Source organism: Eptatretus burgeri, chromosome 11 (assembly GCF_056783735.1).
Source record: "Eptatretus burgeri isolate ZD-2024b chromosome 11, Ebu_testis_v1, whole genome shotgun sequence".
Taxonomy (NCBI): domain Eukaryota; kingdom Metazoa; phylum Chordata; class Myxini; order Myxiniformes; family Myxinidae; genus Eptatretus; species Eptatretus burgeri.
In genome coordinates, this window is record NC_140971.1 from 26,494,830 (window position 1) to 26,519,329 (window position 24,500).

The window sequence follows — 24,500 nt, forward strand, 5'->3', positions numbered from 1 at the left end:
CTATGCGCAACATCTTTCTTGTTTGTGCGTTTCTTTGTTACTTGTGAAAATCGAAGATTTTTCAAGTATATTTGTTGGTCTTGTGCATTATTCTGTCTGTATGTTTGTTTGTCAGTCTGTTTATCACCTGCAGGTCACAGTTTTAAACAGATCTTCACGAAACTTCACCACATGGTAGAGTTTGTCATAAAAAAAGAAGCCCATTGTTTTTTTGAGATCAAAAGGTCAACATAGGCAAAAGGTCAACACCTTGGGTGAGATTTCTAAAATCTTCAATTTTCATCCGATTGACTTGAAATTTGAACAGGATTTGCATATCAGGTCATGAATTCAACTAGCCAATTATTTTTGAGGTCAACATCGGCCAAAAGGTCAACATAGGCCAAAAAAGACGACATAGGGCAACTTTCTAAAATTGTCAATTTTCATCCAATTGACTTGAAATTTGAAGAGGATTTGCATATTTGATCAATTAATTCAACCTCCAATTATTTTTAAGGTCAAATTTGTTTTCTGGATTTCATAAGTATCGTGCTCTGCATGACATCTTTATTGGTTTGTTTGCCTTCTATGCACTCCTGAACCGCTGGATGGAATGTGTTGAAAACTGGTAATTGTACTCGGAGTGACATGGGAAGGTTTTGGGGGGTAAAAAGTTAATAATCCCGGATGCCAAACATGTTTTGCTACTGACATTATAAAATAACCAGAACAGCAAAACAGAGATGCTTTGCATGACCAACATTGTGAGGATCAACCTGCCGAAAGGATAAAATTTATACTCCTGAAAGAGGTGGGAGCTGGTATTAAACGCCATAATAAAATACACCATTGACATCATCGAAGTGGGGGTATTAACCTGTCCATAAGGATGTTTTTTTTGCTTTTTTTATAAATCTTTAGCAGCCAGACGAATGGCTTGGAGCCACATGGCAGCTAAGCTCCTGAATGGAAATGACACTTGACCTGCAGCTGGAACATATTTTCCCGTGAGTTAGTCATGGTGCATCGTCCATTCATCTCCATTAATATGTTAAACCTCTCTGAAACCGATGAAAGGATTTTCATGAACACTGGCAGAAGCTTTCCTTATGGTGATTTTTACACCATGTTTGTTTGAGCTATCCCACAACTCACATCTTCAGAGTTCAAAATCATTGCAAAACATCCTCTTTGCCATGACTCGGACTTTGCAGAGAATAACAAGCAATACTGCCGATTAACGTCCTTTATCGTCCATGACCTTGAAGAGGTATCAAACCCTTACCTATGTCTCATATAATTGAGTCATCTTGGAGTCAAAAGGTCAAGGTCAACTGACATGTCATAATCTTGAGTGAGACGATGTTGAACCACAAGGCCAATGGACCAAAAAAGGATTCGAACTCGTTTAAAATTGCTGTACTTGTGACAAGTGTATCTGGATTATTTATTTAATAATTTGTTTATTTTGTGCTTGCTGAGAAGTGTCAACTCCTATTGTTTGTTGTTTGGTTTAAAATTTTTTTTTTTAAAACAGTTGTGATATTTGAGCTTTAGGTGAATAATTTAATCAAGTTTTTGCATTGGTTTAATTTCACAGTGACAGTGAAGAATCTCCGGAAACACAGAGTGATAATGAAGCCCGCCTCTCTGTCTCTGTTCGATACCAGGCTGACTTGTTGTTCACAAGGTGTGCAGACTTATTCTAAATGTCCTCATTCTGTTTTGGCTGGACATAAATTGCCAGCATCCAGGAAGAGTAAAATGTGATTAATGTATAAGAAAGTTTTTTTTGTTGTGATATATTTTGAAGTCGAGTAAGATTTGCATCCCATTGCAGCCAAGGCTGTCTCACACCAACCTTATATCCTCAGATGAACGTAACATAGTTCCAGTCATACCATTAGTTACTATGGCGATAATAACTTTTTATTATTTTATTTTTGCAGAGATCCAAGGCTTGTGGATGAGCTTGTACATACAGTATATCCCATTCATGATGAAAACATTGATAGACATCAGTGTACCTAGACTTGAGTCGTCTTCGTCCATATGCAGCACAAGGCTGCAGGGCAGCATCATTGGCTGAAGGCGTGGCTGTGCCGCTGATACAATGCCCTGTGCAGGTTCGGGCAGGAATTTGGAATTTGTTCAGGGTGCCTGTGATAACTCTCGTGCTCTTCATGAAAGACACCAAGGGATCTTTAATGCCCACCAACAAATGCTGGAGGATGGGTCAGCCGTTTAATGTCCAACATTCATCTGAGGGATGACACACACATTGATGAATCACCCTGCCTGTAAAACATCGGGATTACAGTTTATAGCCGGGTCGGGATTCAAACCCAGGTTACATAGCTTAGAGGTGAGTGTAGTGCGTGTGTGTGTGTGTGTGTGTGTGTGTGTGTGTGTGTGTGTGTGTGTGTGTGTGTGTGTGTGTGTGTGTGTGTGTGTGTGTGTGTGTGTGTGTGTGTACCTCTAGGCCATCCTGTCAGCCCTTTGCTTGAGTAACAAGTACATTAGTAGACAATGGAGAAACGCATGGTGTCTTGGATTTGAACATGGGTTCCTTGCATCAGCATGAGCCAAGGGTTTAGATGAGGTTGCTAAAGGCCAACCCTTGGACCAAGAAGGTATAATTACAGTTAATAATCATAACTGCAGTTAATAATAGTAATTACAGTTAAGATTCTTTAAACACTTTAAAGCCCAAATATTTGCTGTTGAAAAGTTACATTGACAAAGTTCAACCTGTGTCTACAAAGCGTTCTAATTTGCTCGTTTTTCATCAGGGATTCGGACATCACGAGCTACGAAATCATCAAAATGAGCGGCAAACCTCAAAAAACAATTTCTTCATTTGATAACATTGGATCAGAATTGAACTGCTACTTTCAGGTAATTCATTATTTCAGATCGTAAATACAGTGAGTAAGTCTGTTGGGATGCTGAGTGAATGGTGGGTCTGGCTTTGGTCGGTGGGTGTGGCTGTGTGAGTGCGGCAGAGCTTGTTTCAATGAATTTTTACTCTCATTGATAAAAGGGTTCATGCTCCACAGGAGTGATCCATGTTTCTAAATTCATGCCGGCACGCAGATATCTCTTCTTGTGCATCTTAATTGCCCTTAAAAAAAAAATCACTTTTCTTTGACCTTAACTGAGATGATTGCATTCTCCTTTTAATATAATGTATAAAATGCCATTTTCCCCAAAATGGATAAATAATTATCTGGGGCAATGCCGATTGGTGTGGTGGATCCTACTTGGCTCGACCCGAAGTTTATTTTCCTTTTTTTTTTGGTGGGGGGGGGGGTGGGGTTGCAGAGGACTTGTGGAAGAGCTAGCACACTCAACGGATCAGGATGTAACAGACAAAAACGGGACGCAAGGCACGCAATGCATGGAGAAAAACTCCAAGGAGGAAAAACTGGAAAATGAGGAGGGATTTGCGTGGGGTTAACGAGGGTATAAAATATCGTGGTTTTGAATTGGGAATGATCTGAGATGGTGGGGAACAGCTGTCATGAAGACCTGACGAGAAGAATGAGATTGAAAAGGATATGGAAGTTGATTCCACAGGCAGAAAAAAAAAACAGTGGAACAAATGAGTGGAGGTGAGCAGTAATTCTGGATTTTGGTAGTTTTAACAGAAAAGGGTTGATGATGGACCGTGTAAGCTGTGCAGAAACCTGGGGGGTGGGGGGAGCGGGGACCAAGCACGGATGGAGCAGAGGGTACAAGACGAGAAAGGAGGTGGTAGAAGACAGAGACCACAGACCTGTCTGTGATGGCAAAGTGATAAGCCCATAGGCTCAGCTTCAGCGTGGGAAATTCCAATGATCTTAAAGATCTTGGCCACAGCATCAAGCTGAGCAAGATGTGAGGAAGGGTTGCCAGTGCAAACGGGAGAGCAGTATTCCATCAAGCTGCAGATGAAGGCCTTGCAGGTGGATGGGAGTTCAGGTGTGCCAAGGAAGGAATTTGTATGACAAAAGATGCCCAGTCAGCGACCGGCTTTGGAGGCCAACTTTGAAATGTGGTTTGCCCAAGGATTATGGCTGATAGTGAGACCCAGGTGTTTGAATGATTGAACCTCTTCAAGAGGATTGTTAAAGTGGATAGGATGGTTTGCCAGATGGTCCTTTCGGAGAGAGATAGTGAGAGTGCGAGACTTTTCACGATTGAAAAACATATTCCAAGTGTTTGACCATCTTGTAGATTTTTTTCAAGGTCTGAGGAGAGGGAAGAGGCTGCAGCCAGTCTATGTGAAGGATGAGAGATGTCATAGCAGAGGGTGGAGTCATCAGCAAATAGATAAAGAGGATTTTCGAAAGAGTTTGAGAGATCGTTGATGAAGATCAGGAATAAGACTGGGCTCAGAACACTGCCTTGGGGAACTCCAGCCTTGACAGGGACAGGAGATGAAAAGATTCCATTGAGTGCCACACGTTGATTATGAGAGTAGAGGAATTTGGGAGGCCATGTGTGGAATTGGCCTTGGATGCCATAGGCAGAGAGTTTGGAGAATAAAGCAGGATGCCAGACTGCATCAAAAGCACGAGATATGTCCAGAGAGACTGCTCTGATCTCATGTCTGACATTGAGGTTCTCCATCCATTGGTGGATGAGTAGGAGCATCATGTCCAAGGTGAAGTGACTTGGTTTGAAACCAAATTGGTGATCTGAGATGAGGTTGGAGAAAAGGAAGTTTCATATTAACTGCAATGATGCAATCCTTTCATCAGCAATCTCTGCATTTTTTTTTTACAGATATCTGCAGAAAATATCTATTGCCTCTGTTGATTTTCATCATATAAATTGTTCACCTTGCTGATAAAAAAAATTGACATTTCAAAATAAAAGAGAAATGTTTTTCTTTAAAACTGAAACAATAATTATAATCAATGTTCTGTTTACACATATAATAGCCACTCTTCTGCTATGGCCAAAATCCATCCAAGCTGACACCTACCGGTTTCACGGTCGTCCCTGCCAAAGTATAGCCAGACCCCTGACTTGGCTCAACAAATAAATAATGGGAAAACTTTTGTGTGACCAGTCCTGAGTGAACTTGGTACCAAATCTCTGTGGTGTGAAAGACGTATCCAGCTCATGGAGGAAATTGTGCAATTATAGGTTCCAGAACAAAGACATTCGAACACAGTTGAAAAAAACATGACATTAAAACTTGGCCAAACAGACAAATCCTTATAATCCAATGGCTCAAAATACGATTCCAACTCCTCATCTCCATTGGATTTATGTGACACGATTACCTCTAATGTATAACAAGGTTAAAAGACATAAAATGTCATAGCCCCCGTTGTTTTAGTAATTTTGCTGTACGGAGTTAAAGGGTTAGCCCATATTTATTTACAACTAAAATGGCCACCCATCTACCAGTCAGTCATCTTTGATCAGATCACAGAATAATGTTAGGTGCAAGTGTATGCCATCATTTGCTGTGCTTGCACCATGTTTGAACAAAATCGGACCATGCATGTCCAAGAAAGGGTTGGGGCCGCGTTTAAGTAACAAAATGGCCGCCAGTCGGCCATCTTGGACATGATCTTTATAAAATAATGACGTGCATATGTTAGCAATCATTCATTATCTGTGTGCCACGTTTGAACAAAATCGGTAAATGCATGTCTGAGAAATGGCTGAGAACGTGTTCGATACCCGTTTTTTTTTTCACAACTAAAATCACCGCCAACCAGACATCTTTGATCGCATCGCGAAACAAAATGATGTGCATATGTATACCATCATGTGTTGTCTTTGTGCCAAGTTCAAATAAAATTGGTCCTTGCATGAACGAGATACGGTTGCATGCACGCACGCATAGACATGAAAATGGAGACCAAATCAATCGGCTGCTGTTTCAGATCAAGTCCAACGGGGGCTAATAATTAATGTAAGCATTTAAAAAAAAAATGAATACAGGCAAACCACCACCTTTTGCATCTCACTTCATCTGCATTCATCCGACCTACAGCATGTTGAATAAAACAAAATCATGTAAATCAGTGTTTTGACCTTTGATTTGGTGCTTAATGGAGTTTTAAAGAAATGTTTTCAACTTTCCTTGCCCTGCGCACACTGGATATACGTACATTGCATCCGTTCATGTTGCCCAAAGAGGCGTGCACACACCTGGTTTAGAATGTAATTTTTGCATTTAACCATTTTCTTGCATTTTTTTTGGTTTTGTTGTTGCAGATACACAATAATGGATTGTCCTTGACAGAAGATCTATATCTGAAAATTGATGTGCCGTATCAATCAGAGCAAAATAGCTACCTTCTATACCTGACCAAATTGCATACATTTCCGGTATGCTTTCTTTCACTCTGTGCTGCACCATTATTCCACCCCCACCCCATATAGAGGTGTGTGCATGCGTGCACGTGTCGTTGCTTGTTATCCCCATATGCAAGTTTCAGAAAGTGGAACGGATCCCTCCCACGTCTCAAAGTATCCACCTTCGTGCGTGTGTGTATATGTATATGTGTGTGTGCATGAAAGTTGCGGTTGACTGTCTCCAACCGTGGGTGGGTTTCAAAAGATGAAACAAAGACCTACCAGGTCTCAAAGTATCCACCTCCATTAGCATGTGTGTGTGCTTAATATGTGTCTATTTTGTATATATAATATGTTAAATATAATGTGTGTGTGTTTTTTTTTAATGAAATTCCCATATTACATATATGTGTGTGCAAGAACTGTTATCACACCAGCTTCAGTATGTAAACGTCTCTGTTTATCTGTGTTTTTGCACAAACAGCTTTAAAGAAATGCTTAACAAGAGTATAAACACTGCAAGACAAGGTTTTGTGCTCTTTTGAGCATCTCTATAGTTAAAGATAGCATTTTAGTCATTTCATTGCCTTGCCTTTTGTTTCATAAGCCTGGTGCATTGTTTTCCCATGCAGTCTGGGTTTGTAAGACAGCTGTTTAACGCATGTCCTAATTTGTGCCATCGTGTGCAGAAAAAGAAAGACAATCTAACAGGCGAGAGTAAGTGTGGGGATTTTGCACCATTAACTCTGAATTGTCCTTAAAAGAAGATCTATATCTGAAAATTGATGTACCATATCAATCAGAGCAAAATAGCTACCTTCGATACCTGATCAAATTATATACACTAGAGGGCACTCCTGTCCTCTGGGCAGGAATACCCTTCACAGCCAAAATTTGGTGGGCAAAGTGCTGCTGCACAGTCTTAGAAATGCACTTTATAATTTTTCTCATTTTTGGAACAAATTTTATTGATCACAACATTTCATACTCAATATCATTGGAGGATGATTAAGCCTGGTGTTGGCTCAGTGGTTAGGGTGGTGGCATGAGATCCCAGGGTCCTGAGTTCAAACCCCGTCGGCTGCTGAATTAATACACCAGGGGGGTGACTCAGCCTGTCATCCTTCCGAGGTCGGCGAAATGAGTACCAGTTCCAGTGTGTGTACTGGTAGAGGGGCACTGCATCAGCGACACAGTCACGCTTCAAGAAATGATAGCTACCCTGGCAGCTAAGCTGCCATACGACCACCACCGTCCTGAGAATATTACAAGCAACTTACTAATAATATATATATATATATATATATATATATATATATATTGTTGTGGGCCGGGGGTCGACTGAGAAGACCACGAGGAGGGAAAGCTATCTCGGCTCCCACCAGACTCCCCGGAATTGTAGGCCGTCGCACATGGATAATTCCATGACATGATGGGTCGCTAACCGACGGTGGACGCCAATAATTCAACCACGTGACTTAGGGTCCTCTATCTAGTTAATCCGGTTACCTAAAAATAGCCACGTGATCTAATTACCGGGGAACACGCCCTCGGTACGCCTTGTCCGAACCGGATCATTCTACCAGATTGGATGCAGCCGAGCGACTGCCAAGGACGTACCGGCTAAAAGGAATGATTTGTAATGATTTGTAATGATGATTTGTAATGAGGATGATTTGTAATACCGGCTAACACCAAAGGTGGCGCTCTTTCTGGCACTTCAATTTTGGAGTTTTGGTGACATCCATGTTTGCTCCATTATAGTAAGATTTGAAGCATCCAAATAGGCCTGGTGTTGGCTTAACGTTTAAGGTGGCCACCTTGAGATTTTAGGGTCTTGAGTTTGAGCCCCCACCATGATGTTGAATTAACACCATGTAGGACTCAGCCTGTCATCCTTCCACAGTCGGCAAAATGAGTACCAGCTTACTGGTAACGGGGAATTACATCAGCAGCACAGTCATGCCCCCAGAAAATGATGCAGCCAAGCAGCCACAGGCTGCATACAAATAAATAAATAAATATCCAAATGGCACTTCACTTAAAATGACCTTTGTGAAACTGTCTGAATATATTCAGAGGATTAATGTAAGAGTTTGGAAGCAGTTGCATGGTGCTGGGATGAGGGGACATTTGGAAGCATTCTTCATTTAAAAGACCCATTGCTTTGATGCCCATTTGTCTGGATATTCTGTTTTATCACCAATGGAAATCAGCTGATGCGGCACATCCATCCATGACCCTTCACCCCCTCGCCCCGATCTTCCGGGTTCCCCCTAATTTTTTTTCTTCACCCATCCATCCTTCATACAGCTGATTGCATTATTTCCCTTTTCAGTAGATTGTGTTTCTGAGCTATTTCATAGCATCAGCGCAGATCACTTGTTTTATTATTTTTCTCCATGATGGACTGGTTGGTCCCTCAGGGATAAAGAAAAGTTATTACAGCATTTTCCAACATTTCCTATGTATGATTAGTGATCGTTCTTTGATTACATTGAACGTGGTGATTTTCGTAGCAAACTTTTCCAGCATTGTACTCGCATACCTAAATCTCATCACATGGTACAATCTTCTGAAAATGTCTGAACACTTTTGGCTGATTCATTTGTCTTCCTTATTTATTTGGTTTAAGCAACATCTTCATACTTTGATGCAGATATATATATATATATATATATATATATATATATATATATATATATATATATATATATATATATATATTGTTGTGGGCCGGGGGTCGGGTGAGAAGACCACAAGGAGGGAAAGCTATCTCGGCTCCGACCAGACTCCCCGGAATTGTAGGCCGTCGCACACGGATAATTCCATGACACAACGGGTCGCTAACCGACCGTGGACGCCAATAATTCAACCACGTAGCTTAGGGTCCTCCATCTAGTTAATCCAGTGACCTAAAAATAGCCACGTGATCTAATTACCGGGGAACACGCCCTCGGTACGCCTTGTCGGAACTGGATCATTCTACCAGATCGGATGCAGCCGAGCGACACTGCTAAGGACGTACTGGCTAAAAGGAACAGATCGTTGAGAATAAAGTCCCGGCTAAGCTCGTATTCGGATCATGCTGGATCAATGAAGGAAAAGACAAAAACGAGCTGGGAACATTTCTAATGATAATTTATTTACAAGCAAGCGAGGAAAGGTATGTGGTACAGTGAATAGTTTTATTGGGGTGTGTTATGCCGGGAAAGAAAGAAATGTGACAGGTGCGGCAATATTACAAGCAACTTACTAAAGTGGATACAGAGCAGATTTAACCCGAAATAATAATAATAATAATAATCTCTATAATTCCTGCAATCTCTGTGTGTCTGTCTGTCTGTCTGTGACCGCTGTTTCTCGACAACCACTGGTCCGATCTAATTGAAACTTGCCAGGTATATTGCTGGGGACCTGAGTATGTGCCTTTTCATGGTTTGATATTAATCGGACAAGTGCTTCCCAAGTTATGGCCATTTATTTACCAAACCAATGACAGGACATGGTGCTATGACGTCACGATTGAAATCACAATTCTTTTTCTTTTTTTTTGCACGTACGGGCACAAACGTATGGGCACACACGTACGGCCATGCACGTACGGACCCGCACTAGTAATAATAATAATAATAATAATAATAATAATAAGTGGTGCCAGGCACAACAAATCCTGCCCATTTAAGGCATAAAGTTATTCTGGGGATCAAATTTAAATTTGATACATCCTTAACCTGAACGTTGATTATAAAGAATAGAATAATAGAAGAATTGGGAAACCGTAGACCTGTTAGTTTGACTTCATTTGTGGGGAAGGTGTTGGAGACATTAATTAAAGACCGGATTAGGAACCATTTAAACAAATACAAACTCATTAAAGGTAGTCAGTATGAGTTTACCAAAGGTCGTTCCTGTTTTACAAATCTTTCAGAGTTCTCTGAAGCAGTGTCTGATTGGGTGAATGAGGGAGAGGCAGTGGACATAGTATATCTAGACTTTAAGAAGGCATTTGATAAGGTACCACATCGGAGGTTGTTAGCCAAAGTGAGGGATTGTGGAGTGGCTGGTCAGGTAGCCAATTGGATTGCAAATGGGCTTGGTGGTAGGAAGTAAAGAGTGGCTGTGAGTGGGCGGATGTCTTGCTGGGAGGATGTAATTAGCAGGGTACCTCAGGGATCAGTACTCGGACCATTACTATTCATTATTTACATCAACGATTTGCATAATGGGGTAAAGAGTTGGCTTTCCAAATTTGCGGATGACTCAAAGCTTGGAGGTAAGGTGGATAGTGGTGGGGGTGGTGATCAGATCCAGGAAAGTATTGATGCTTGTATGGATTGGGCAAAAGACTGGCAGATGGAATTTAACCTGAGCAAGTGTAAGGTTTTTGGAATGGGAAAGAACAATGAAAATAGAGATTACAGGCTGCAAGGGGTAATTTTGGAGCGTGTCACACAGGAGAAGGATCTGGGGATGGTAATAGATATGGGAGGTAAGCAGGCAGCACAGTGCCAGGCAGCTATAGGTAAAACAAATAGGGTTTTAGGTTGTATTCGGAGGGGGATCAATTATACATAAAAAAAGGTGGTGTTAACATTGTACAGGAATTTAGTGAGGTCAAATCTAGAATATTGTGTGCAGTTTTGGTCACCACAGTTCCGGAAGGACAGAGATGCCATAGAGAGGGTTCAGCGCAGGGCTACTAGATTGATTCCGGGCCGAGCGAGACTCAGCTATGATGAGCGGTTGAAGGAGACGGGGCTTTATACACGAGAAAGGAGGAGGTTACGAGGAGATATGCTCGAGATGTTTAAGATAATGAAAGGTATCGATAAAATAAGTGCAGATAAATTATTCAACATTCAACAGATAAGAGTAGCCAGTGACAGAACCAGGGGCTATAGCTTGAGAGTAAAGTGGAGAGTTAAGAGGGAACTAAGGCAGGGGACTTTCACTCAGAGAGTAGTTAATGCATGGAGTGGTCTCCCTGGAAAGGTAGTGGCAGCAGAAAAAGTAGATAAGTTTAAATTAGAATTAGATAGGGACCTGGAAGTTATGGAGATAGAGGGGTATGGGGATGTTGATAAGACTTTTAGGTAGTTTGAGTATCTATGGGTGATTGTGTATGGAGTGCTGTTGGTGGGGGTCTTGTTGAGGGGGGTTGTGTGGTTGATGTGTGTTTTTAACCAAGCGCATGCCCCCTCTATGAGGGGAAGGAAAGAAGAAGAAAAAAAAAATTACAACAAAAAAAATACAAAAACAAACAAAAAAAATACATAAAATTTTTTTCTTTCATTAATTAAAAACGTTTTTTTTAAAAATTGCATTTTCTTTCTTTGATCTTGGGTTGGTGTGGTGTTTGTGCACGCATGATGGGCTGAATGGCCTCCACCTGTGTTGGATTTCCTTGTTGTTTCCTTATTATATATATATAAATATATATATATATATATATATATATATATATATATATATATATATATATATATATATATATATATATATATATATACATACATATATACACTGAGGCCACACATGCTACCCAAGTGATAATCTCCCTACAATTGGTGCTATATGTATAGAACTTTTAATTGTTTTTTTTTATTGTTGTTATGATCATTGTTCGTGTTATTGTAATCCAAGCCATTCATCCACGAGAGGTTGTGCCACTCACTTTCCGGTGTGGTCAGCCAGCATGATCAGCCGGGGATGATAATAAAAGACAGACAGACACAGTTCCGTTTTGTGGTTGTTTTGAAAATCCAAACATTGTTTTTATCAACACAAACTGACAGTTTATTGAAACTAGCACATAGCTCGTGTGTAATTAGCATTGTAATTGTATTTTGATACGACGTTGTTATTGAGATCTTCTTTTAAAAGAAACTTTGTTGTAAATGTCTTCATTCAATCAGGCCAAAGTTTTCACATTGTTTGGTATGCAGCAGTGAGTCTCCATTCGTATATCTTGCGGTTTGTTTGCAGTTGTTTACAACATTCAAATTAGATAAATGATAGAAATATAGCCTGATTGTTTGATGTTCCCTCTGAGCCCAAAGCTCGATCCCAGGTTTATATTTCACTTGCAGTCAGTACTGTGTTAATTTGTCCATTTTACTTCCACAGGGTCAAAGGCTCATGGGGGAGCTTTAACACAAATCACACATGCAGACAAATATGTGAGACAATACTGGACTTATTTCAGACAAACACAGCCGCTGATCTTGGGGGAAGTGACATCACTTCCCAGAGCATACTCGGTACCAGCGACGCTATCTTTATGGCGTTGCTTTTCTCTCCGCACTCAGTGGACCCATTACTCAAGGTTTTTCTCCTCCCCATGGATGCCAGTCTATAGTGTTTGTCAGTGCTCTATCCTCTAAATGCTGAGCATCAAGTGAGGAAGGAGTATGTACCATGTTTTGAAAGTCTTTTGTGTAACCCAGCCAGGGTAGAAATCGAACCGTGGACCTCACAGACTCGGAGAGGACGCTCTCAACACATTCTCCAAAATTTATGATATCCTTGTGAAGAAAAAATAAATTTCAATCTTTTAAAGCCCCTCTTCTATGAAACAAGTAACAGATCTATCATGCTTGTACTTATTATTTGATCCAGTTTTCAATCTCCCCTACACCCACCCAATCTTTATTACCCACAATTCTTGTTCCTTTCTGTTCTGTGTGCCCTTTACAGGCAAATGAGGTTTTTTGCAACTCTAGTGTTGTCGTGGACCCGCTGCACATTGCTTCACAACCGTTCAGCATCAATTACGTCAGAGAAGACTTCAGCAACGTTTCTAACCTTGTAATTAATAAATACAAAAATGCATGATCTACACTTTTTTTTTTGAATGATTTGTTAATGTTGACATGTTAAGAGTGTCGATGAGAAATGTTTTCTTCTTGTTGGGCGCTGTTGGACATTCCGTGCAGGCAGCACAATTTCCAAGATAGTTTCTTGTTTAACACACAATGCGAATTCCCCACAGGTGAACAGCGACATTGCCGTGGATAACTTTCGACATGTTCCCCGTTCTGCAGACTTGTCAAACAGCCAAGTGTATGCAAGTCCTCTGCCGTATACCGGCGTTGGACACACACCAGGCCGTGGGAATCTCCATGCAGTTCCGTCTGTGGAACGGAACATTTCACCAGGTGGCCCTCGCACGAAGTTATTGAAATGGTGGAATGATTGCTTGTTGGGAAATGTTTTCAATCTCCACTCCACATACTGTTTTTCATTTGGGAACCTGTTTTCGTTTCTAGGCCACATTTAAGACATTGAGCCTGATCACATCAGCTCACCTGGAATTGACGGGCAACTCCCTCATTGTCATCCCGGACAATGGAAGAGAGAGAACCGTATGTTATGTTTAGCAATTATTTGATTGGCATTCAGTATCCGAAACGATTACGGTATCAATTATTATTCTATTGAATCCATCAACTAACACGTCTTCGTCATGTCTATGAACGCCATGTTCTACATGGTGAGAGCGGAAAATTTACGATTGTGAAAGATAAATGTATTGCTGAGCATGACATATCAGTCGTAGAATGCTTTTGGTCTCTAGTGTAGGTGGGAAGTCCCATTATCTTTGTTGTCATGAATAACCATGTCATCCTGATACATCATACACCTTCACATATACTTGCCAAAACTAAGTCGTCCATTCCCTGGACACACAAGGTTATACCATACTCCCACGTGACATGGTGTTGCATACCAATATTTTTCATTTCAAAACAGATTTAGAAGACATGTGGTGAGTATGAGTCCTGTAGTTTGCAACATTGTTATTCCATCCAGAAGTGATGCACATGCACACAGTTTGAACTTTGTATCTGCTCACCTTTACATGTGTAGGTACTTAGGTAGGCCAGCTATAACATCGTGTGTACTTACTTGGGGTGCCTCAGAGTGCTGCAGCAATCTCTAAGTAACTCCACACCAACGTGACGTGTGTACTGCTATTAGGATCATCTCACAGCAGTACACATACGTGTGCAGATACAGATTCAAATTTGACATTGAGCACGGGATTTATCTGACATGATCTCTGTGCCATGCCCCGCCTATAGCACAGTGCTGTGTACACAGCCACACAGTCTTGGCTTGGTTGGGGTGTTCCACACAATCCCCAGGTCCTGGGACTTCAATCCAATGTCTCGGAGAATCCAGGAAAACCCCAAATTAACGACTAGCCCATTTGGCAAGTCCGGAACTGATTTTTCGTCCACAATACGATATATCTTTCACTGATGATAATCAGATTATTGACGGCATTAAACATCCAAATTAATTATTTGAGATGAGAGAATTGTTTTTCTTTATTCTTTTCTCAAAATTCAATCCCCTGTCCCCCACCCCAATCCTTATTACCCTCACCGAAGGAGAGGGGATTGCATTTGGTTCCGTTTGTTTGTTACTTGGCAAAAAAAACCAAAACATTTTGACAAGTATGTTGATCGCGTGTGTTTGTTTGTGTGTTTGTTTATGTTTGTTTGTTTGTTTGTCTGTCTGTCTGCTCGCCTCCAGCCCAAACCGCTCAACCAGCCATTCTGAAATTTTGAGAGATTATTGTTTTTTGGAAATTTTGAGAGAATTTTCACTGCCAGCAGTTGTAAAGTGGAAGTTCTCGCTTTTGTCTATTATTAATTCAGTAATACACCAGTACACAAAGTCCGCACAAAATACACGACACAAAAGTACGCAAACACCACACAAAACCAGTCCTGGTGACTGTCTGCAATCTCTGATTGCTTTTTTTCTTGTTGCCCCTGGATGGATGGATATGTAGATGGAGTCCTGGCTGCGATATGAGTAATTTTCCATTCGTGTGTTCTCAATGTTTGGAACACCTGTGTCTGAGATATTGAAAAGAATGGGTGGTAAGCCATGAATTTGGGAATTCAACCAGGACGGCGTTGGTGAAAGAGTGCGTGCATCCTGTAGGAGCCTGGGAGAGTCTGAAGGTTAATTGAACAGAGGGATGTAGACCGGAGGAAAGGCAGTAAAAATAAAGAAACCAACGACCTGTCAGTGATGTGATAGCGACAGAGCTAGTGCTTCGGCCTCACCACAGGACATGCCAATAATGAAATTCCAAATAATTCAGGAGAGATGGATGTTTTGCTGTGGAACCAGCCTATAATGAAGGGCAGTACTCCATCGAGTTACAGATCAAGTATTTGTAGGCTATGAGTAGTTCTAATTTTTCAATGAATGACTTGGAACAACGGATGATGCTCAGTCCATAGCTGACTTTAAAGGCCAACTTGATGATTATACTGTAGTCAACCCAGGAGAGGTAATGACTGATGATGAGGCCTGGACGTGAAAGTGACTGAACCTCGTCCAGTGGCTGACTTGTTCCTCTTCATTTGTGTGCAGCACATGGCTGCGGGTAGCATTATTTACTGGGGGCACAGCTATGCCGCTGATGTAATGCCCTCTGTAGACGAGAGCAGGAATTTTGAATTTGGCCAGGGTTCCGGCAATAACTCGCCTACAGTTCCCAAATGCCACCATGGGATCTTTAATGTTCATCAGCTAATGTTGGCAGACGGGACACCCGGTTAACGTCCATCCAAGGCACACACAATGATGTCTCGCCCTGCCTGCGAAACACCAGGATGACAGTTTATAGCTGGGTCGGGATTCAAACCCAGGCTCGAGATCTTAGAGACGACTGTGCGTACCTCTAGGTCATCCTGCCAGCCCAATGAGGAGAGAGAGGTAAGCGACAGTTAATGAAGATAAGAAAGATCATGGGAAGGGGGGTACAAGATGATCTCAGAAGGTGGTGCAGTGCCAACTGAAGCATCAGATGGAAGGGTGGAATTGAACAAACTGAGAAAGAAACATTAATGCTGAGAGGTCTTTGGCTATGATGCAAGTTGCTTATGAAATATATGAACTTTGTTATGACAGTTTCTCTGATAAGTCTATAAGATTTTTGAAAACATGTTTTTAATTTGTCCATCTCCAAAATATATTACGACACTTTGAAAGTAAAGTCATTCCCAGAATTATATAATGTTTTTGCTTCTTTTTTTTATCAGCATAACACATGAATGAACCAAAAACAACACATCTTCTCATTCATCATTTCAGCTATTTGATATTCCAGCATAGTGTGTGCTCGTGGTTTAACGGTGCGTGTCTGTGGGTGAAGGTGTCTGTGGAGATTTTCAAAATGGAGGATGCTGTGATCTCAGTCGGAGTTATTATCGGAAGCATTATCGGAGGAATGCTTTTACTAGCACTGGTGATTTTTGTTTTGTGGAAGGTGAGGAGTTAGTTACATTCTGTTGCTCATGTACTGTAGATCTCCCAAAAAAAATGATTGCAGTTTTCTCAATGGTATAACCTGGTGTGGTTAATACGGTGCACCATTTTACGGAGGCCGTCACCCTTCAGGCACTATTAACTAGCACGGGGCTTGCAATGTTGGCTTAATCTCGCAGATTAGTTTGGTCACGAGGATTTTTGGATGTGTCCGACACAGGTGAACTTTTTTCACCGACCGTACCAGCTACTCATGCAAGAGGAACCAGCAGATCAAGGAGAAGACAATCCTCTCAATTTTCCTGAAGACCAGATGTAAGCTCCAGCTTCTTGTGGAGGAAGTTTTTGAATTTTAATGCCTTGCACTTCATGTCTGTGTTTGAATGCTGGTTGACAATCCAGTCTCGTCCCTCCTTGCCTTGTACAAAAGAACAAAGAAATGCCGAATCGGGGTTCACTGCAGGGGCAGCCATTATGCACGACTGTAGATTCCCATAGTAAGGAAAATTCATCCTCTAACATTTTGTTATAACGAATGGCACTTTTGGTGGACGATCCCATTTTACTCAACGAATTTCAACTTGATATATCACAAGCAGTGAGATGTGGTTATTTTTTTTTTTTTAATAAATTATCAATATCTATTGACATTGCAGGGAAGTTGAGTAAACCCCACTTAGGCCGAAGTCACATTTGCTCTACGGCGAAGATACGGCGGCCGTACGCCCTCTGAATTGACAGAATCGTGTGGCGGCCAGAGTTTCTGAGGTGGCCTCAGGGTGGCCTCACGGCCCTACGCCGTATGGCTATATTTTTCAGGCCGTAAGGTCGCCGTGGAATTATAACGCGGAGTTATAACTTTTTTCATTTCTACGTTCGCCGAAGCAATTCGACAAGCCGAAAAAAAAAAAAACTGGTTAAAAAAAAATAATTAAATTAACCCATTCCTTACCGTCCGTCTGGCTGCACGTTCACCTTAGGGCCCCCCCTGCGGTCACCTTGCGTCTGCCTTGAAAATTATATGGCCGCCGCAGGAACGCCCTAAGGTCACCGTGCGACATCAAATCAAAGACCGTACGGCAACCCCACGTTTTTGGTCTCCACAATTTATAAATACACCGTGCAGCTCCCCGAAAAATAAAAACATATGTGACTGCTACATTGTGTGACCGTGGAAATACTGCGGCCGCCGTATAATTGCTAGTGGCCGTAGATTTTGGAGACCCCACGGCCGCCGTGGCAAATGTGACCTAGGCCTTATGGCAGTTCGTTTAGCACGATTATGACAAAACTAGAACTGTAGGAAAATGTACAGAAAAACAGTGTACGAGGAAATGTAGAAATTTTTTTTTGGTGGTCATCTAGGTATGTCATATTTGTGTGCCCCGAACGCGAGAAAGCGTCTTCTTTTTTGTTGTGGGTGGGGAAGTGAGGAGATAGGTGGGGGTGGGGGTCCCGGTATAACAAATTTTTGATAAACAACAAGTCCACAGAACGTAACTTCATTTCAAGAGAGCATTCTGTATATACAAGCACGATCACATGTTTGGCTCAAAGTTGTAAATGTCATTGTTATCTCTGCCTGAGACTGCAGGATTTTTTTAAGTTTGTGTTTTTTTAAGCTTCAAGCGATGGTTTCGATGCATTACATGAATCGTCTAATGCTCGGGCACAAAAATAACATTTTTATTTGTACAGTGAAACCCCACTTCGTAGTCGTAAGATATCCTCGTACTTTAGACGTAACAATTCAAACACTGTTTCCACATCACCTCAAATAAAGGGAATCCCGTCCACAGGATCATCCATCCCACCAAATCCTGATCATTTAATGGCTCAGCCATATTTACATTACTGAAACTTTGGCGGTGTAAGTTTTGAGTCGTTGTTCAATGCACTGGTTTTCCTTGTACAACCACTTACCATTTCCTGAAAAAATGTTTATTGGCAAAGATTGCAAAAATTGCAGTTGGCTTTTGACAGAATGTGCTCGCATCAAGCTTTGTTCACCACCGCAGAGGCTTCTGCTTACTGTGAGAGGAATTGATGATGTAGAAATAGACTGAATATGTATGGCGTGTTCAAACTACTGAGTTACAAAATTATATTTTCCATCTTTTCATCACCAACTTATCTATCTATCTCTCTCTCTCTCTCTATCTATCTCTCTATCTCTCTCTCTCTCTCTCTCTCTCTCTCTCTCTCTCTCTCTCTCTCTCTCTCTCTCTCTCTCTCTCTCTCTATCTCTATCTCTATCTCTATCTCTATCTCTATCTCTATCTCTATCTCTATCTCTATCTCTATCTCTATCTCTATCTCTATCTCTATCTCTATCTCTATCTCTATCTCTATCTCTATCTCTATCTCTATCTCTATCTCTATCTCTATATCTATCTATCTATCTATCTATCTATCTATCTATCTATCTATCTATCTATCTATCTATCTATCTATCTATCTATCTATCTATCTATCTATCTATCTATCTATCTATCTATCTATCTCTCTATCTCTCTATCTCTCTATCTCTCTATCTCTCTATCTATCTATCTCTCTATCTCTCTATCTCTCTATAAAGGATTGATAAATGTACTTGGTTGTTCCTTTTTGTGTGCAATTTTACTTGCATTGTATCCTTTTACTCCTATTTAAGTGTTTTTTTTTCACTGTTTCTATTTTTTGCCACTATTTACATCATTGTTTTTTCCCCAGAATATAAGCACTATTTGACTATGATTACATTTGCCTTTGGGGCTATCGACATATGATGTATGCAAAGTGTAGGGTGGAAGGGAGATTGAAGTAGGATGGTCTTTCACTCAGAGAGTGGTGAATGCATGGTATGCTCTCCCTGCAAGGGTACTGGCAGCATAAACTGTGGACAGATTTATATTTGAGTTGGATAGAAACCTAGAAGAATTGGGGATAGAAAGGTACATGGATATTGACAGCACGTGTAGTGTAGGTAGCTTTGGTATGGGTGGATGATTGTATACATGTGTAGTGATTGTGTCTGTGAGAGGGTCTCGTTAAGAATTTAATATGTTGTCGGTGTTTGTTCATTCCTCACCCCACGTCAATGCCCCTACCTCCTCGTCCCTCTCCACCCCAAAACACCCTGCTGATATCCTTGTGCTCTCCCACCCCTAGTAACTTAAGTCAATGTGGCACTAATAAAGTGCATGCATGATGGGCCAAATGCCCTCCTCCTGTATCCGAGTTCCTCGCATTAAGGCAGTGAGAGAGTGGAAGGAGAAGTTTTTAAAATGCCGACATTTTGCGTACACGATAGGTATATGGCCCCCTTGATCAGCAACTTTATCTTGCTGGTTAAATAGACAGATCAAGGGAGAGAGCAATCAACGAACGGCCTTGCATGGAGATGCAGTATTTTGTTGTAATGCCGAAGTTCATGTACTCCAGCTTAAGCAAACTATGTTTTGTCTCAACTTTCTTAAATTAAAAAAGGCCGCAGCTAGGATTTTTGTTTTTCCTTTTTTTTCGTAAAGTGCAAACATATCGTTAAAATTTGTTGTTGATTTAAGCTTTTACAATTGTATAATGATCATTGTACACTTTGTGATCCAGGCCATAAAACTTCACCCATCATTCACAGAACATGAACTTTCATTACGTGGTTTAAAACGGATTATATAATTATGTCTTCCTTCGATTGTAATGACGCACTGGAATTCAAATACTTTACATTCCTTTTGGTGATGGAAGCTAACAACCAATTATTTAAATGCCAATATTTTTGGATCATTTCAAAGCATTGCTTTGCACTTTGGACTTGGGTAATCAATGGTTTGCTGTCCTATTACTGTTAAACAAATAACAGCTTGATATGAACTACAACACCAGCACAAGAATGATGCACTCACTGTATGATTTTTTTTTTAAATAGAATTTCCATTTGTTTCAATAAAATATTCCTTTTGTATTTGAAATAAGAGCATTTGTATTTTGTTTTGTCTTTTCTATTACTTGCTAAGCATTGACCACTTTTCAAGTTAAAAATTTTGAAAACATTTGTAAAGGCAAACCAATAGAAGTACCGTATTTTGGTGTACAATTCGATGTGGAGTATAAGTCGAATTGGCTAATTTCCCCCTTTATCCGTCCTTCATTCATTCATAGATGGATAAGTCGATGTGGAGTATAAGACAAAGCGAGACCAAGTACAGTAGTAAGCAAAACTGCCAGTCAGTCAGGACAATAGAGGTATTAATTATTCACTGACACACAATGCATTGAGGAGATTGGGACCATACTCTGTACAGAGCGTTGGTGCTGCTTAAGCAGTCTCCTTGGCTAATGGGCACAATCCTGGACGGGTCGCCACTCCGACACAGTATACCAGCAAGCTGGCACTCATTTTGCCGACCTCGGAAGGATGACAGGTCGAGTTAACCCCACCTGGTATTAATTCAACTGCTGAGTGTGATTTGAATTCGGGACCTTCGGATCCAAAGCCCACCACCCGAACCGTTAAGCCAACACCAGGCATGCTGCCTATGGAACTTCTTTAAAACAAGCAAGCATATTTATTATTTAAAACAATCGACAGAATCATTATCAGCACTCATAGCACATTCCATTTTGTCGTCGCTCACTTCTCCTTAACAAACATAAACACCTGAAACTCATTGTAATACAAGCACTCAGTGCTTACCTTCACAGCTTTGTAGCTACGATTGGCTTTCTTGGTAATCCGCGACGTATCCTTCCCTTTACGCCAGTCCCGAGCACCTTTCACGCTGACACCGTATATCCTGTGCACAGCCATATTGCTGCCATTTACCTCAGCGAATTTAACAACATTCAACTTCAACGCTGCCATGTACGTACAACTTGCGTGACATTTTGAAATGACATCGTAAGGATGCATACGTATGGCTAGGATTGAAAGGGATGGATCAAACGTAATTGGTGAATGTGTGATTGTTATTGATTGCATAATTTTGTGTGTGTCAGTGAGCGGATTAACGTTTAACTGCTCATCCAATCGGTAAACATTCCTGGAAATGATTTCTGGAGTGCTTTAAAGTAACAATTACATAATTTAATTCAGAAAATCTCACACTTTACAATTATTTTCATTTATGCAATTTAATGTCTTAAACCATAAATAAGTTGATTCTGAGTAGAAGTTGAGGTCTGGACTTCTGGGCAAAAAGTATCCACTTGTACGCCGAAAAATATGGTATTTCCTGGATTTTCTACCTTTTACTGAAGTATGAAACCAATATGCTCGGAATTCATTGTTCAGGGAATTTGCCGTGCTGTAATTGGTAAAAAGAAGACATTGAAAGGCTAGTAAAATTATTTGAAGCAATTCATCATATTATAGCTCCACTTGTGAATGTCGATGTGAAGATGGTTTGTTCTTCTTGCGTTTGATTAATGAGTACTTTTGATTTGGTTCTTGTAAACCCCATCTCTCACATCTGAGCCACTTTTCAGTCGATGGATGCTACGTACCCTATACAGTACTTCACACGTGTCAGTGATGTTTCTTTTTTTTGTATACAAAGTCGAGGATCGTGGAAGAGTTATGACATAATGGAAAATGAGGAAATGCACCAACACCTGGGTAGAGGGACACTGGAGGAAGAGTTGGTGAGGGGGAAAATGAGTGCCAGCTTGCTGGTATACTGTGTCGGAGTGGCGACCCGTCCAGGATTGTGCCCAATAGCCAAGGAGACTGCTTCAGCAGCACCAACGCTTTGCGCAGAGTATGGTTCCAATGGATTGATGGATGGGTTGACTCAGCCTGCCATCCTTCTGAGGTCAGCGAAATGTGTACCAGCGTGCTGGTAACCGGGGGCATTGCATCAGCAGTATAGTTGCACCCCCAGAAAATGATGCAGCTAAGCAGCCACAGGCTGCATACGAATAAATAAAAGATTTAAACTGATCCCATTGAGATGCGGTTACCCCACAGCAACATGACAGATGAAACCAAAGAATCCTGTGATCAACAGATCAAGTATTTAAAGGAAACCAGGTAGCTGCCAATGAGAGGGTGAGGAACTCGGATGAGATTATAATTGCGAGGAGTATCTTAGACGTCGTACAAATGATACTTCAAGACATGCCAAAACTTCCTTAAATTACTTTATTCCACAAGCTGCATTTCACTGTGCGGGTTATGCTCTCTTCAGCTACTAAAACTTCCACAGAGGATGAAAAATAGTCTGAGATTTGTCAACAAGTAAAGTTCACTTTGCAAGGAACATGTCTGTTCGCGAGTGGTTTTGTGGTGTGACTTTACGCAGCCATCTGTGGTGTTGCGCCAACGTAGGAAGCAATCTGTTCGGCAAAATCGACCAACGTAAGCACCACGAGACCAGCACTTGGCACAAAACCTTTTCCAGCATTTCCTGAACCATTACACTTTTCTTTTTCACTGAATCCATGCCAGCAGGAAAAGTGTAAACAACACAGGAAAATTGTTCACAGTCCCGTGAGCTTATTGTTTTCAAACTCTCACTATCTGCTTGTGCAGAACAGTGTGAATTGTCACTCATTTCTCAGTCACATTAGCATTGGTCCACAGCAGTTCACTCTCAATGACCTTTTTCATGAAAGAGGATTGAGGTTCATGAAAGAGCAAGGTGGTGGAGTGTATGTAACAAGTTCACATTTTTGTCATCGATCGCAGAACTGGGTCACGTTTCAACACTAATTAAAGTGCATGTCAGTTTGCAACATAGAAATGCTTTGCAGATAAGCACAAACCATATTATCACAAGCCTCGTCAAACGAACCCACCTATCTATTACTCTTCATGGTCAGCCACAGGAATATGTTCATTGTCTTTAACTGCTAGCTTCATTATAAGCGGCCATAACCTCTCCTGGGTCTGCTAGGAAGAGTTATGGCTGATGGTGAGGATGGCAGTTCAACACTGAAGAATAGCACAGATAGAATGGCACATCATAGATAGCTTCCAATGCCAGCCAAACACTGGGTGTACTCTGTCTTTCCAACTCGTTCCTTGAAAAATCAGAACTACTCACAGCCTCTGAAGGCTTTGTCCATAACTCAATGGAGTAGTGATCTCTGCTGTGGGCTGGCACACCAGCATCATATCAGTCTCTCCTTGATTCTGTGGAATCTGAAGCTCTCAACATCATTGGAATCTCCCATTATGACACCAAAGTGTTGTTTTCACATTGCAAACAGGTGATTGGCTTCTCTTTTTTTTTTTTTCCGGCTTCTTCCGTCTAATTCCCTCGACTGTTTCAAGTCACTGACTCTATCTAGCTCTTCCAGGGTGGACGGGTTCTTCGAGTTACTAACTCCTACTCCCAAAATCCAGGCTTTCTCCCCAACTGCACTCTTTTGGTCCTCTTTTCTCCCATTTGTGGAACTACCCCTAGAGACAGTTCAATCCATTTCCATCCTCCAGAAAGCAGTGCACCATCATCTCATGTCATCCCCCCCTCCCCCAATATCCTTACTTGTGATTTTTGTTCTCCTGATTAACCTTTTACCGAACCAAACCGACTTGCTTTCAGTTTACTGTGTTGCCTCAAATTATCTCTCACCTATTTCCTCTTCATTCCTCTGTTGCTTGTGTCACTGTCAGTCCATTGTCTTTTTTACTTTGTCACCGATCAGAGAAGGGTTTCAAAATGTATACATTCCCTGCAGATGCCGGAAGGAAACAAATTCGACAAAATAAAGTTATTCGTCTGAGATGGAAACCAACTTCGGGGTGGTTTCTGTGCCAGGTAAGTTGTATTCCCGTGTGTGTACATGTATGTGGTGCTGCAATAATATTGTAGTTGGCAGTTGGGTATTAATCATCATGGAACTATGGATAATTTATGACCTATCAAGAACATCCTTGCAAAGTTGCTTCAAAGTAAACATGTCACTTGTGTGTTTGTAATGTAAGTTTATTTATT

General features: G+C 41.1%; 1 protein-coding gene and 1 long non-coding RNA gene across 6 annotated transcripts in view; one reads left to right on the plus strand and one right to left on the minus strand.

Annotated features, from left to right (window-relative positions):
- Nucleotides 1-24,289, plus strand: part of LOC147016709 (integrin alpha-11-like) — a 121,627-nt gene extending 97,338 nt beyond the window's left edge. For 3 of the 4 annotated variants that reach the window (XM_085847858.1, XM_085847856.1, XM_085847859.1), the window contains 9 exons: nt 1,583-1,672; nt 2,775-2,880; nt 6,205-6,318; nt 12,985-13,095; nt 13,332-13,445; nt 13,557-13,652; nt 16,469-16,582; nt 16,802-16,896; nt 24,244-24,289. In XM_085847858.1, the coding sequence (XP_085703984.1) occupies nt 1,583-1,672; nt 2,775-2,880; nt 6,205-6,318; nt 12,985-13,095; nt 13,332-13,445; nt 13,557-13,652; nt 16,469-16,582; nt 16,802-16,896; nt 24,244-24,274 (871 nt within the window). In that variant the 3' untranslated portion in view covers nt 24,275-24,289. Of the gene's footprint in view, nt 1-1,582; nt 1,673-2,774; nt 2,881-6,204; nt 6,319-12,984; nt 13,096-13,331; nt 13,446-13,556; nt 13,653-16,468; nt 16,583-16,801; nt 19,861-24,243 lie in introns of those variants that run through there. The other variant, XM_085847857.1, reaches the window with a different exon arrangement.
- LOC147016710 (uncharacterized) overlaps nt 1,888-24,500 on the minus strand; it is an 80,378-nt gene continuing 57,765 nt past the window's right edge. For both annotated transcript variants that reach the window (XR_015049660.1, XR_015049661.1), the window contains exons 3-4: nt 21,257-21,356; nt 1,888-2,244 (exon numbers count right to left, since the gene is read on the minus strand). This is a non-coding gene — a long non-coding RNA (uncharacterized LOC147016710). The remainder of the gene's footprint in view (nt 2,245-21,256; nt 21,357-24,500) is intronic.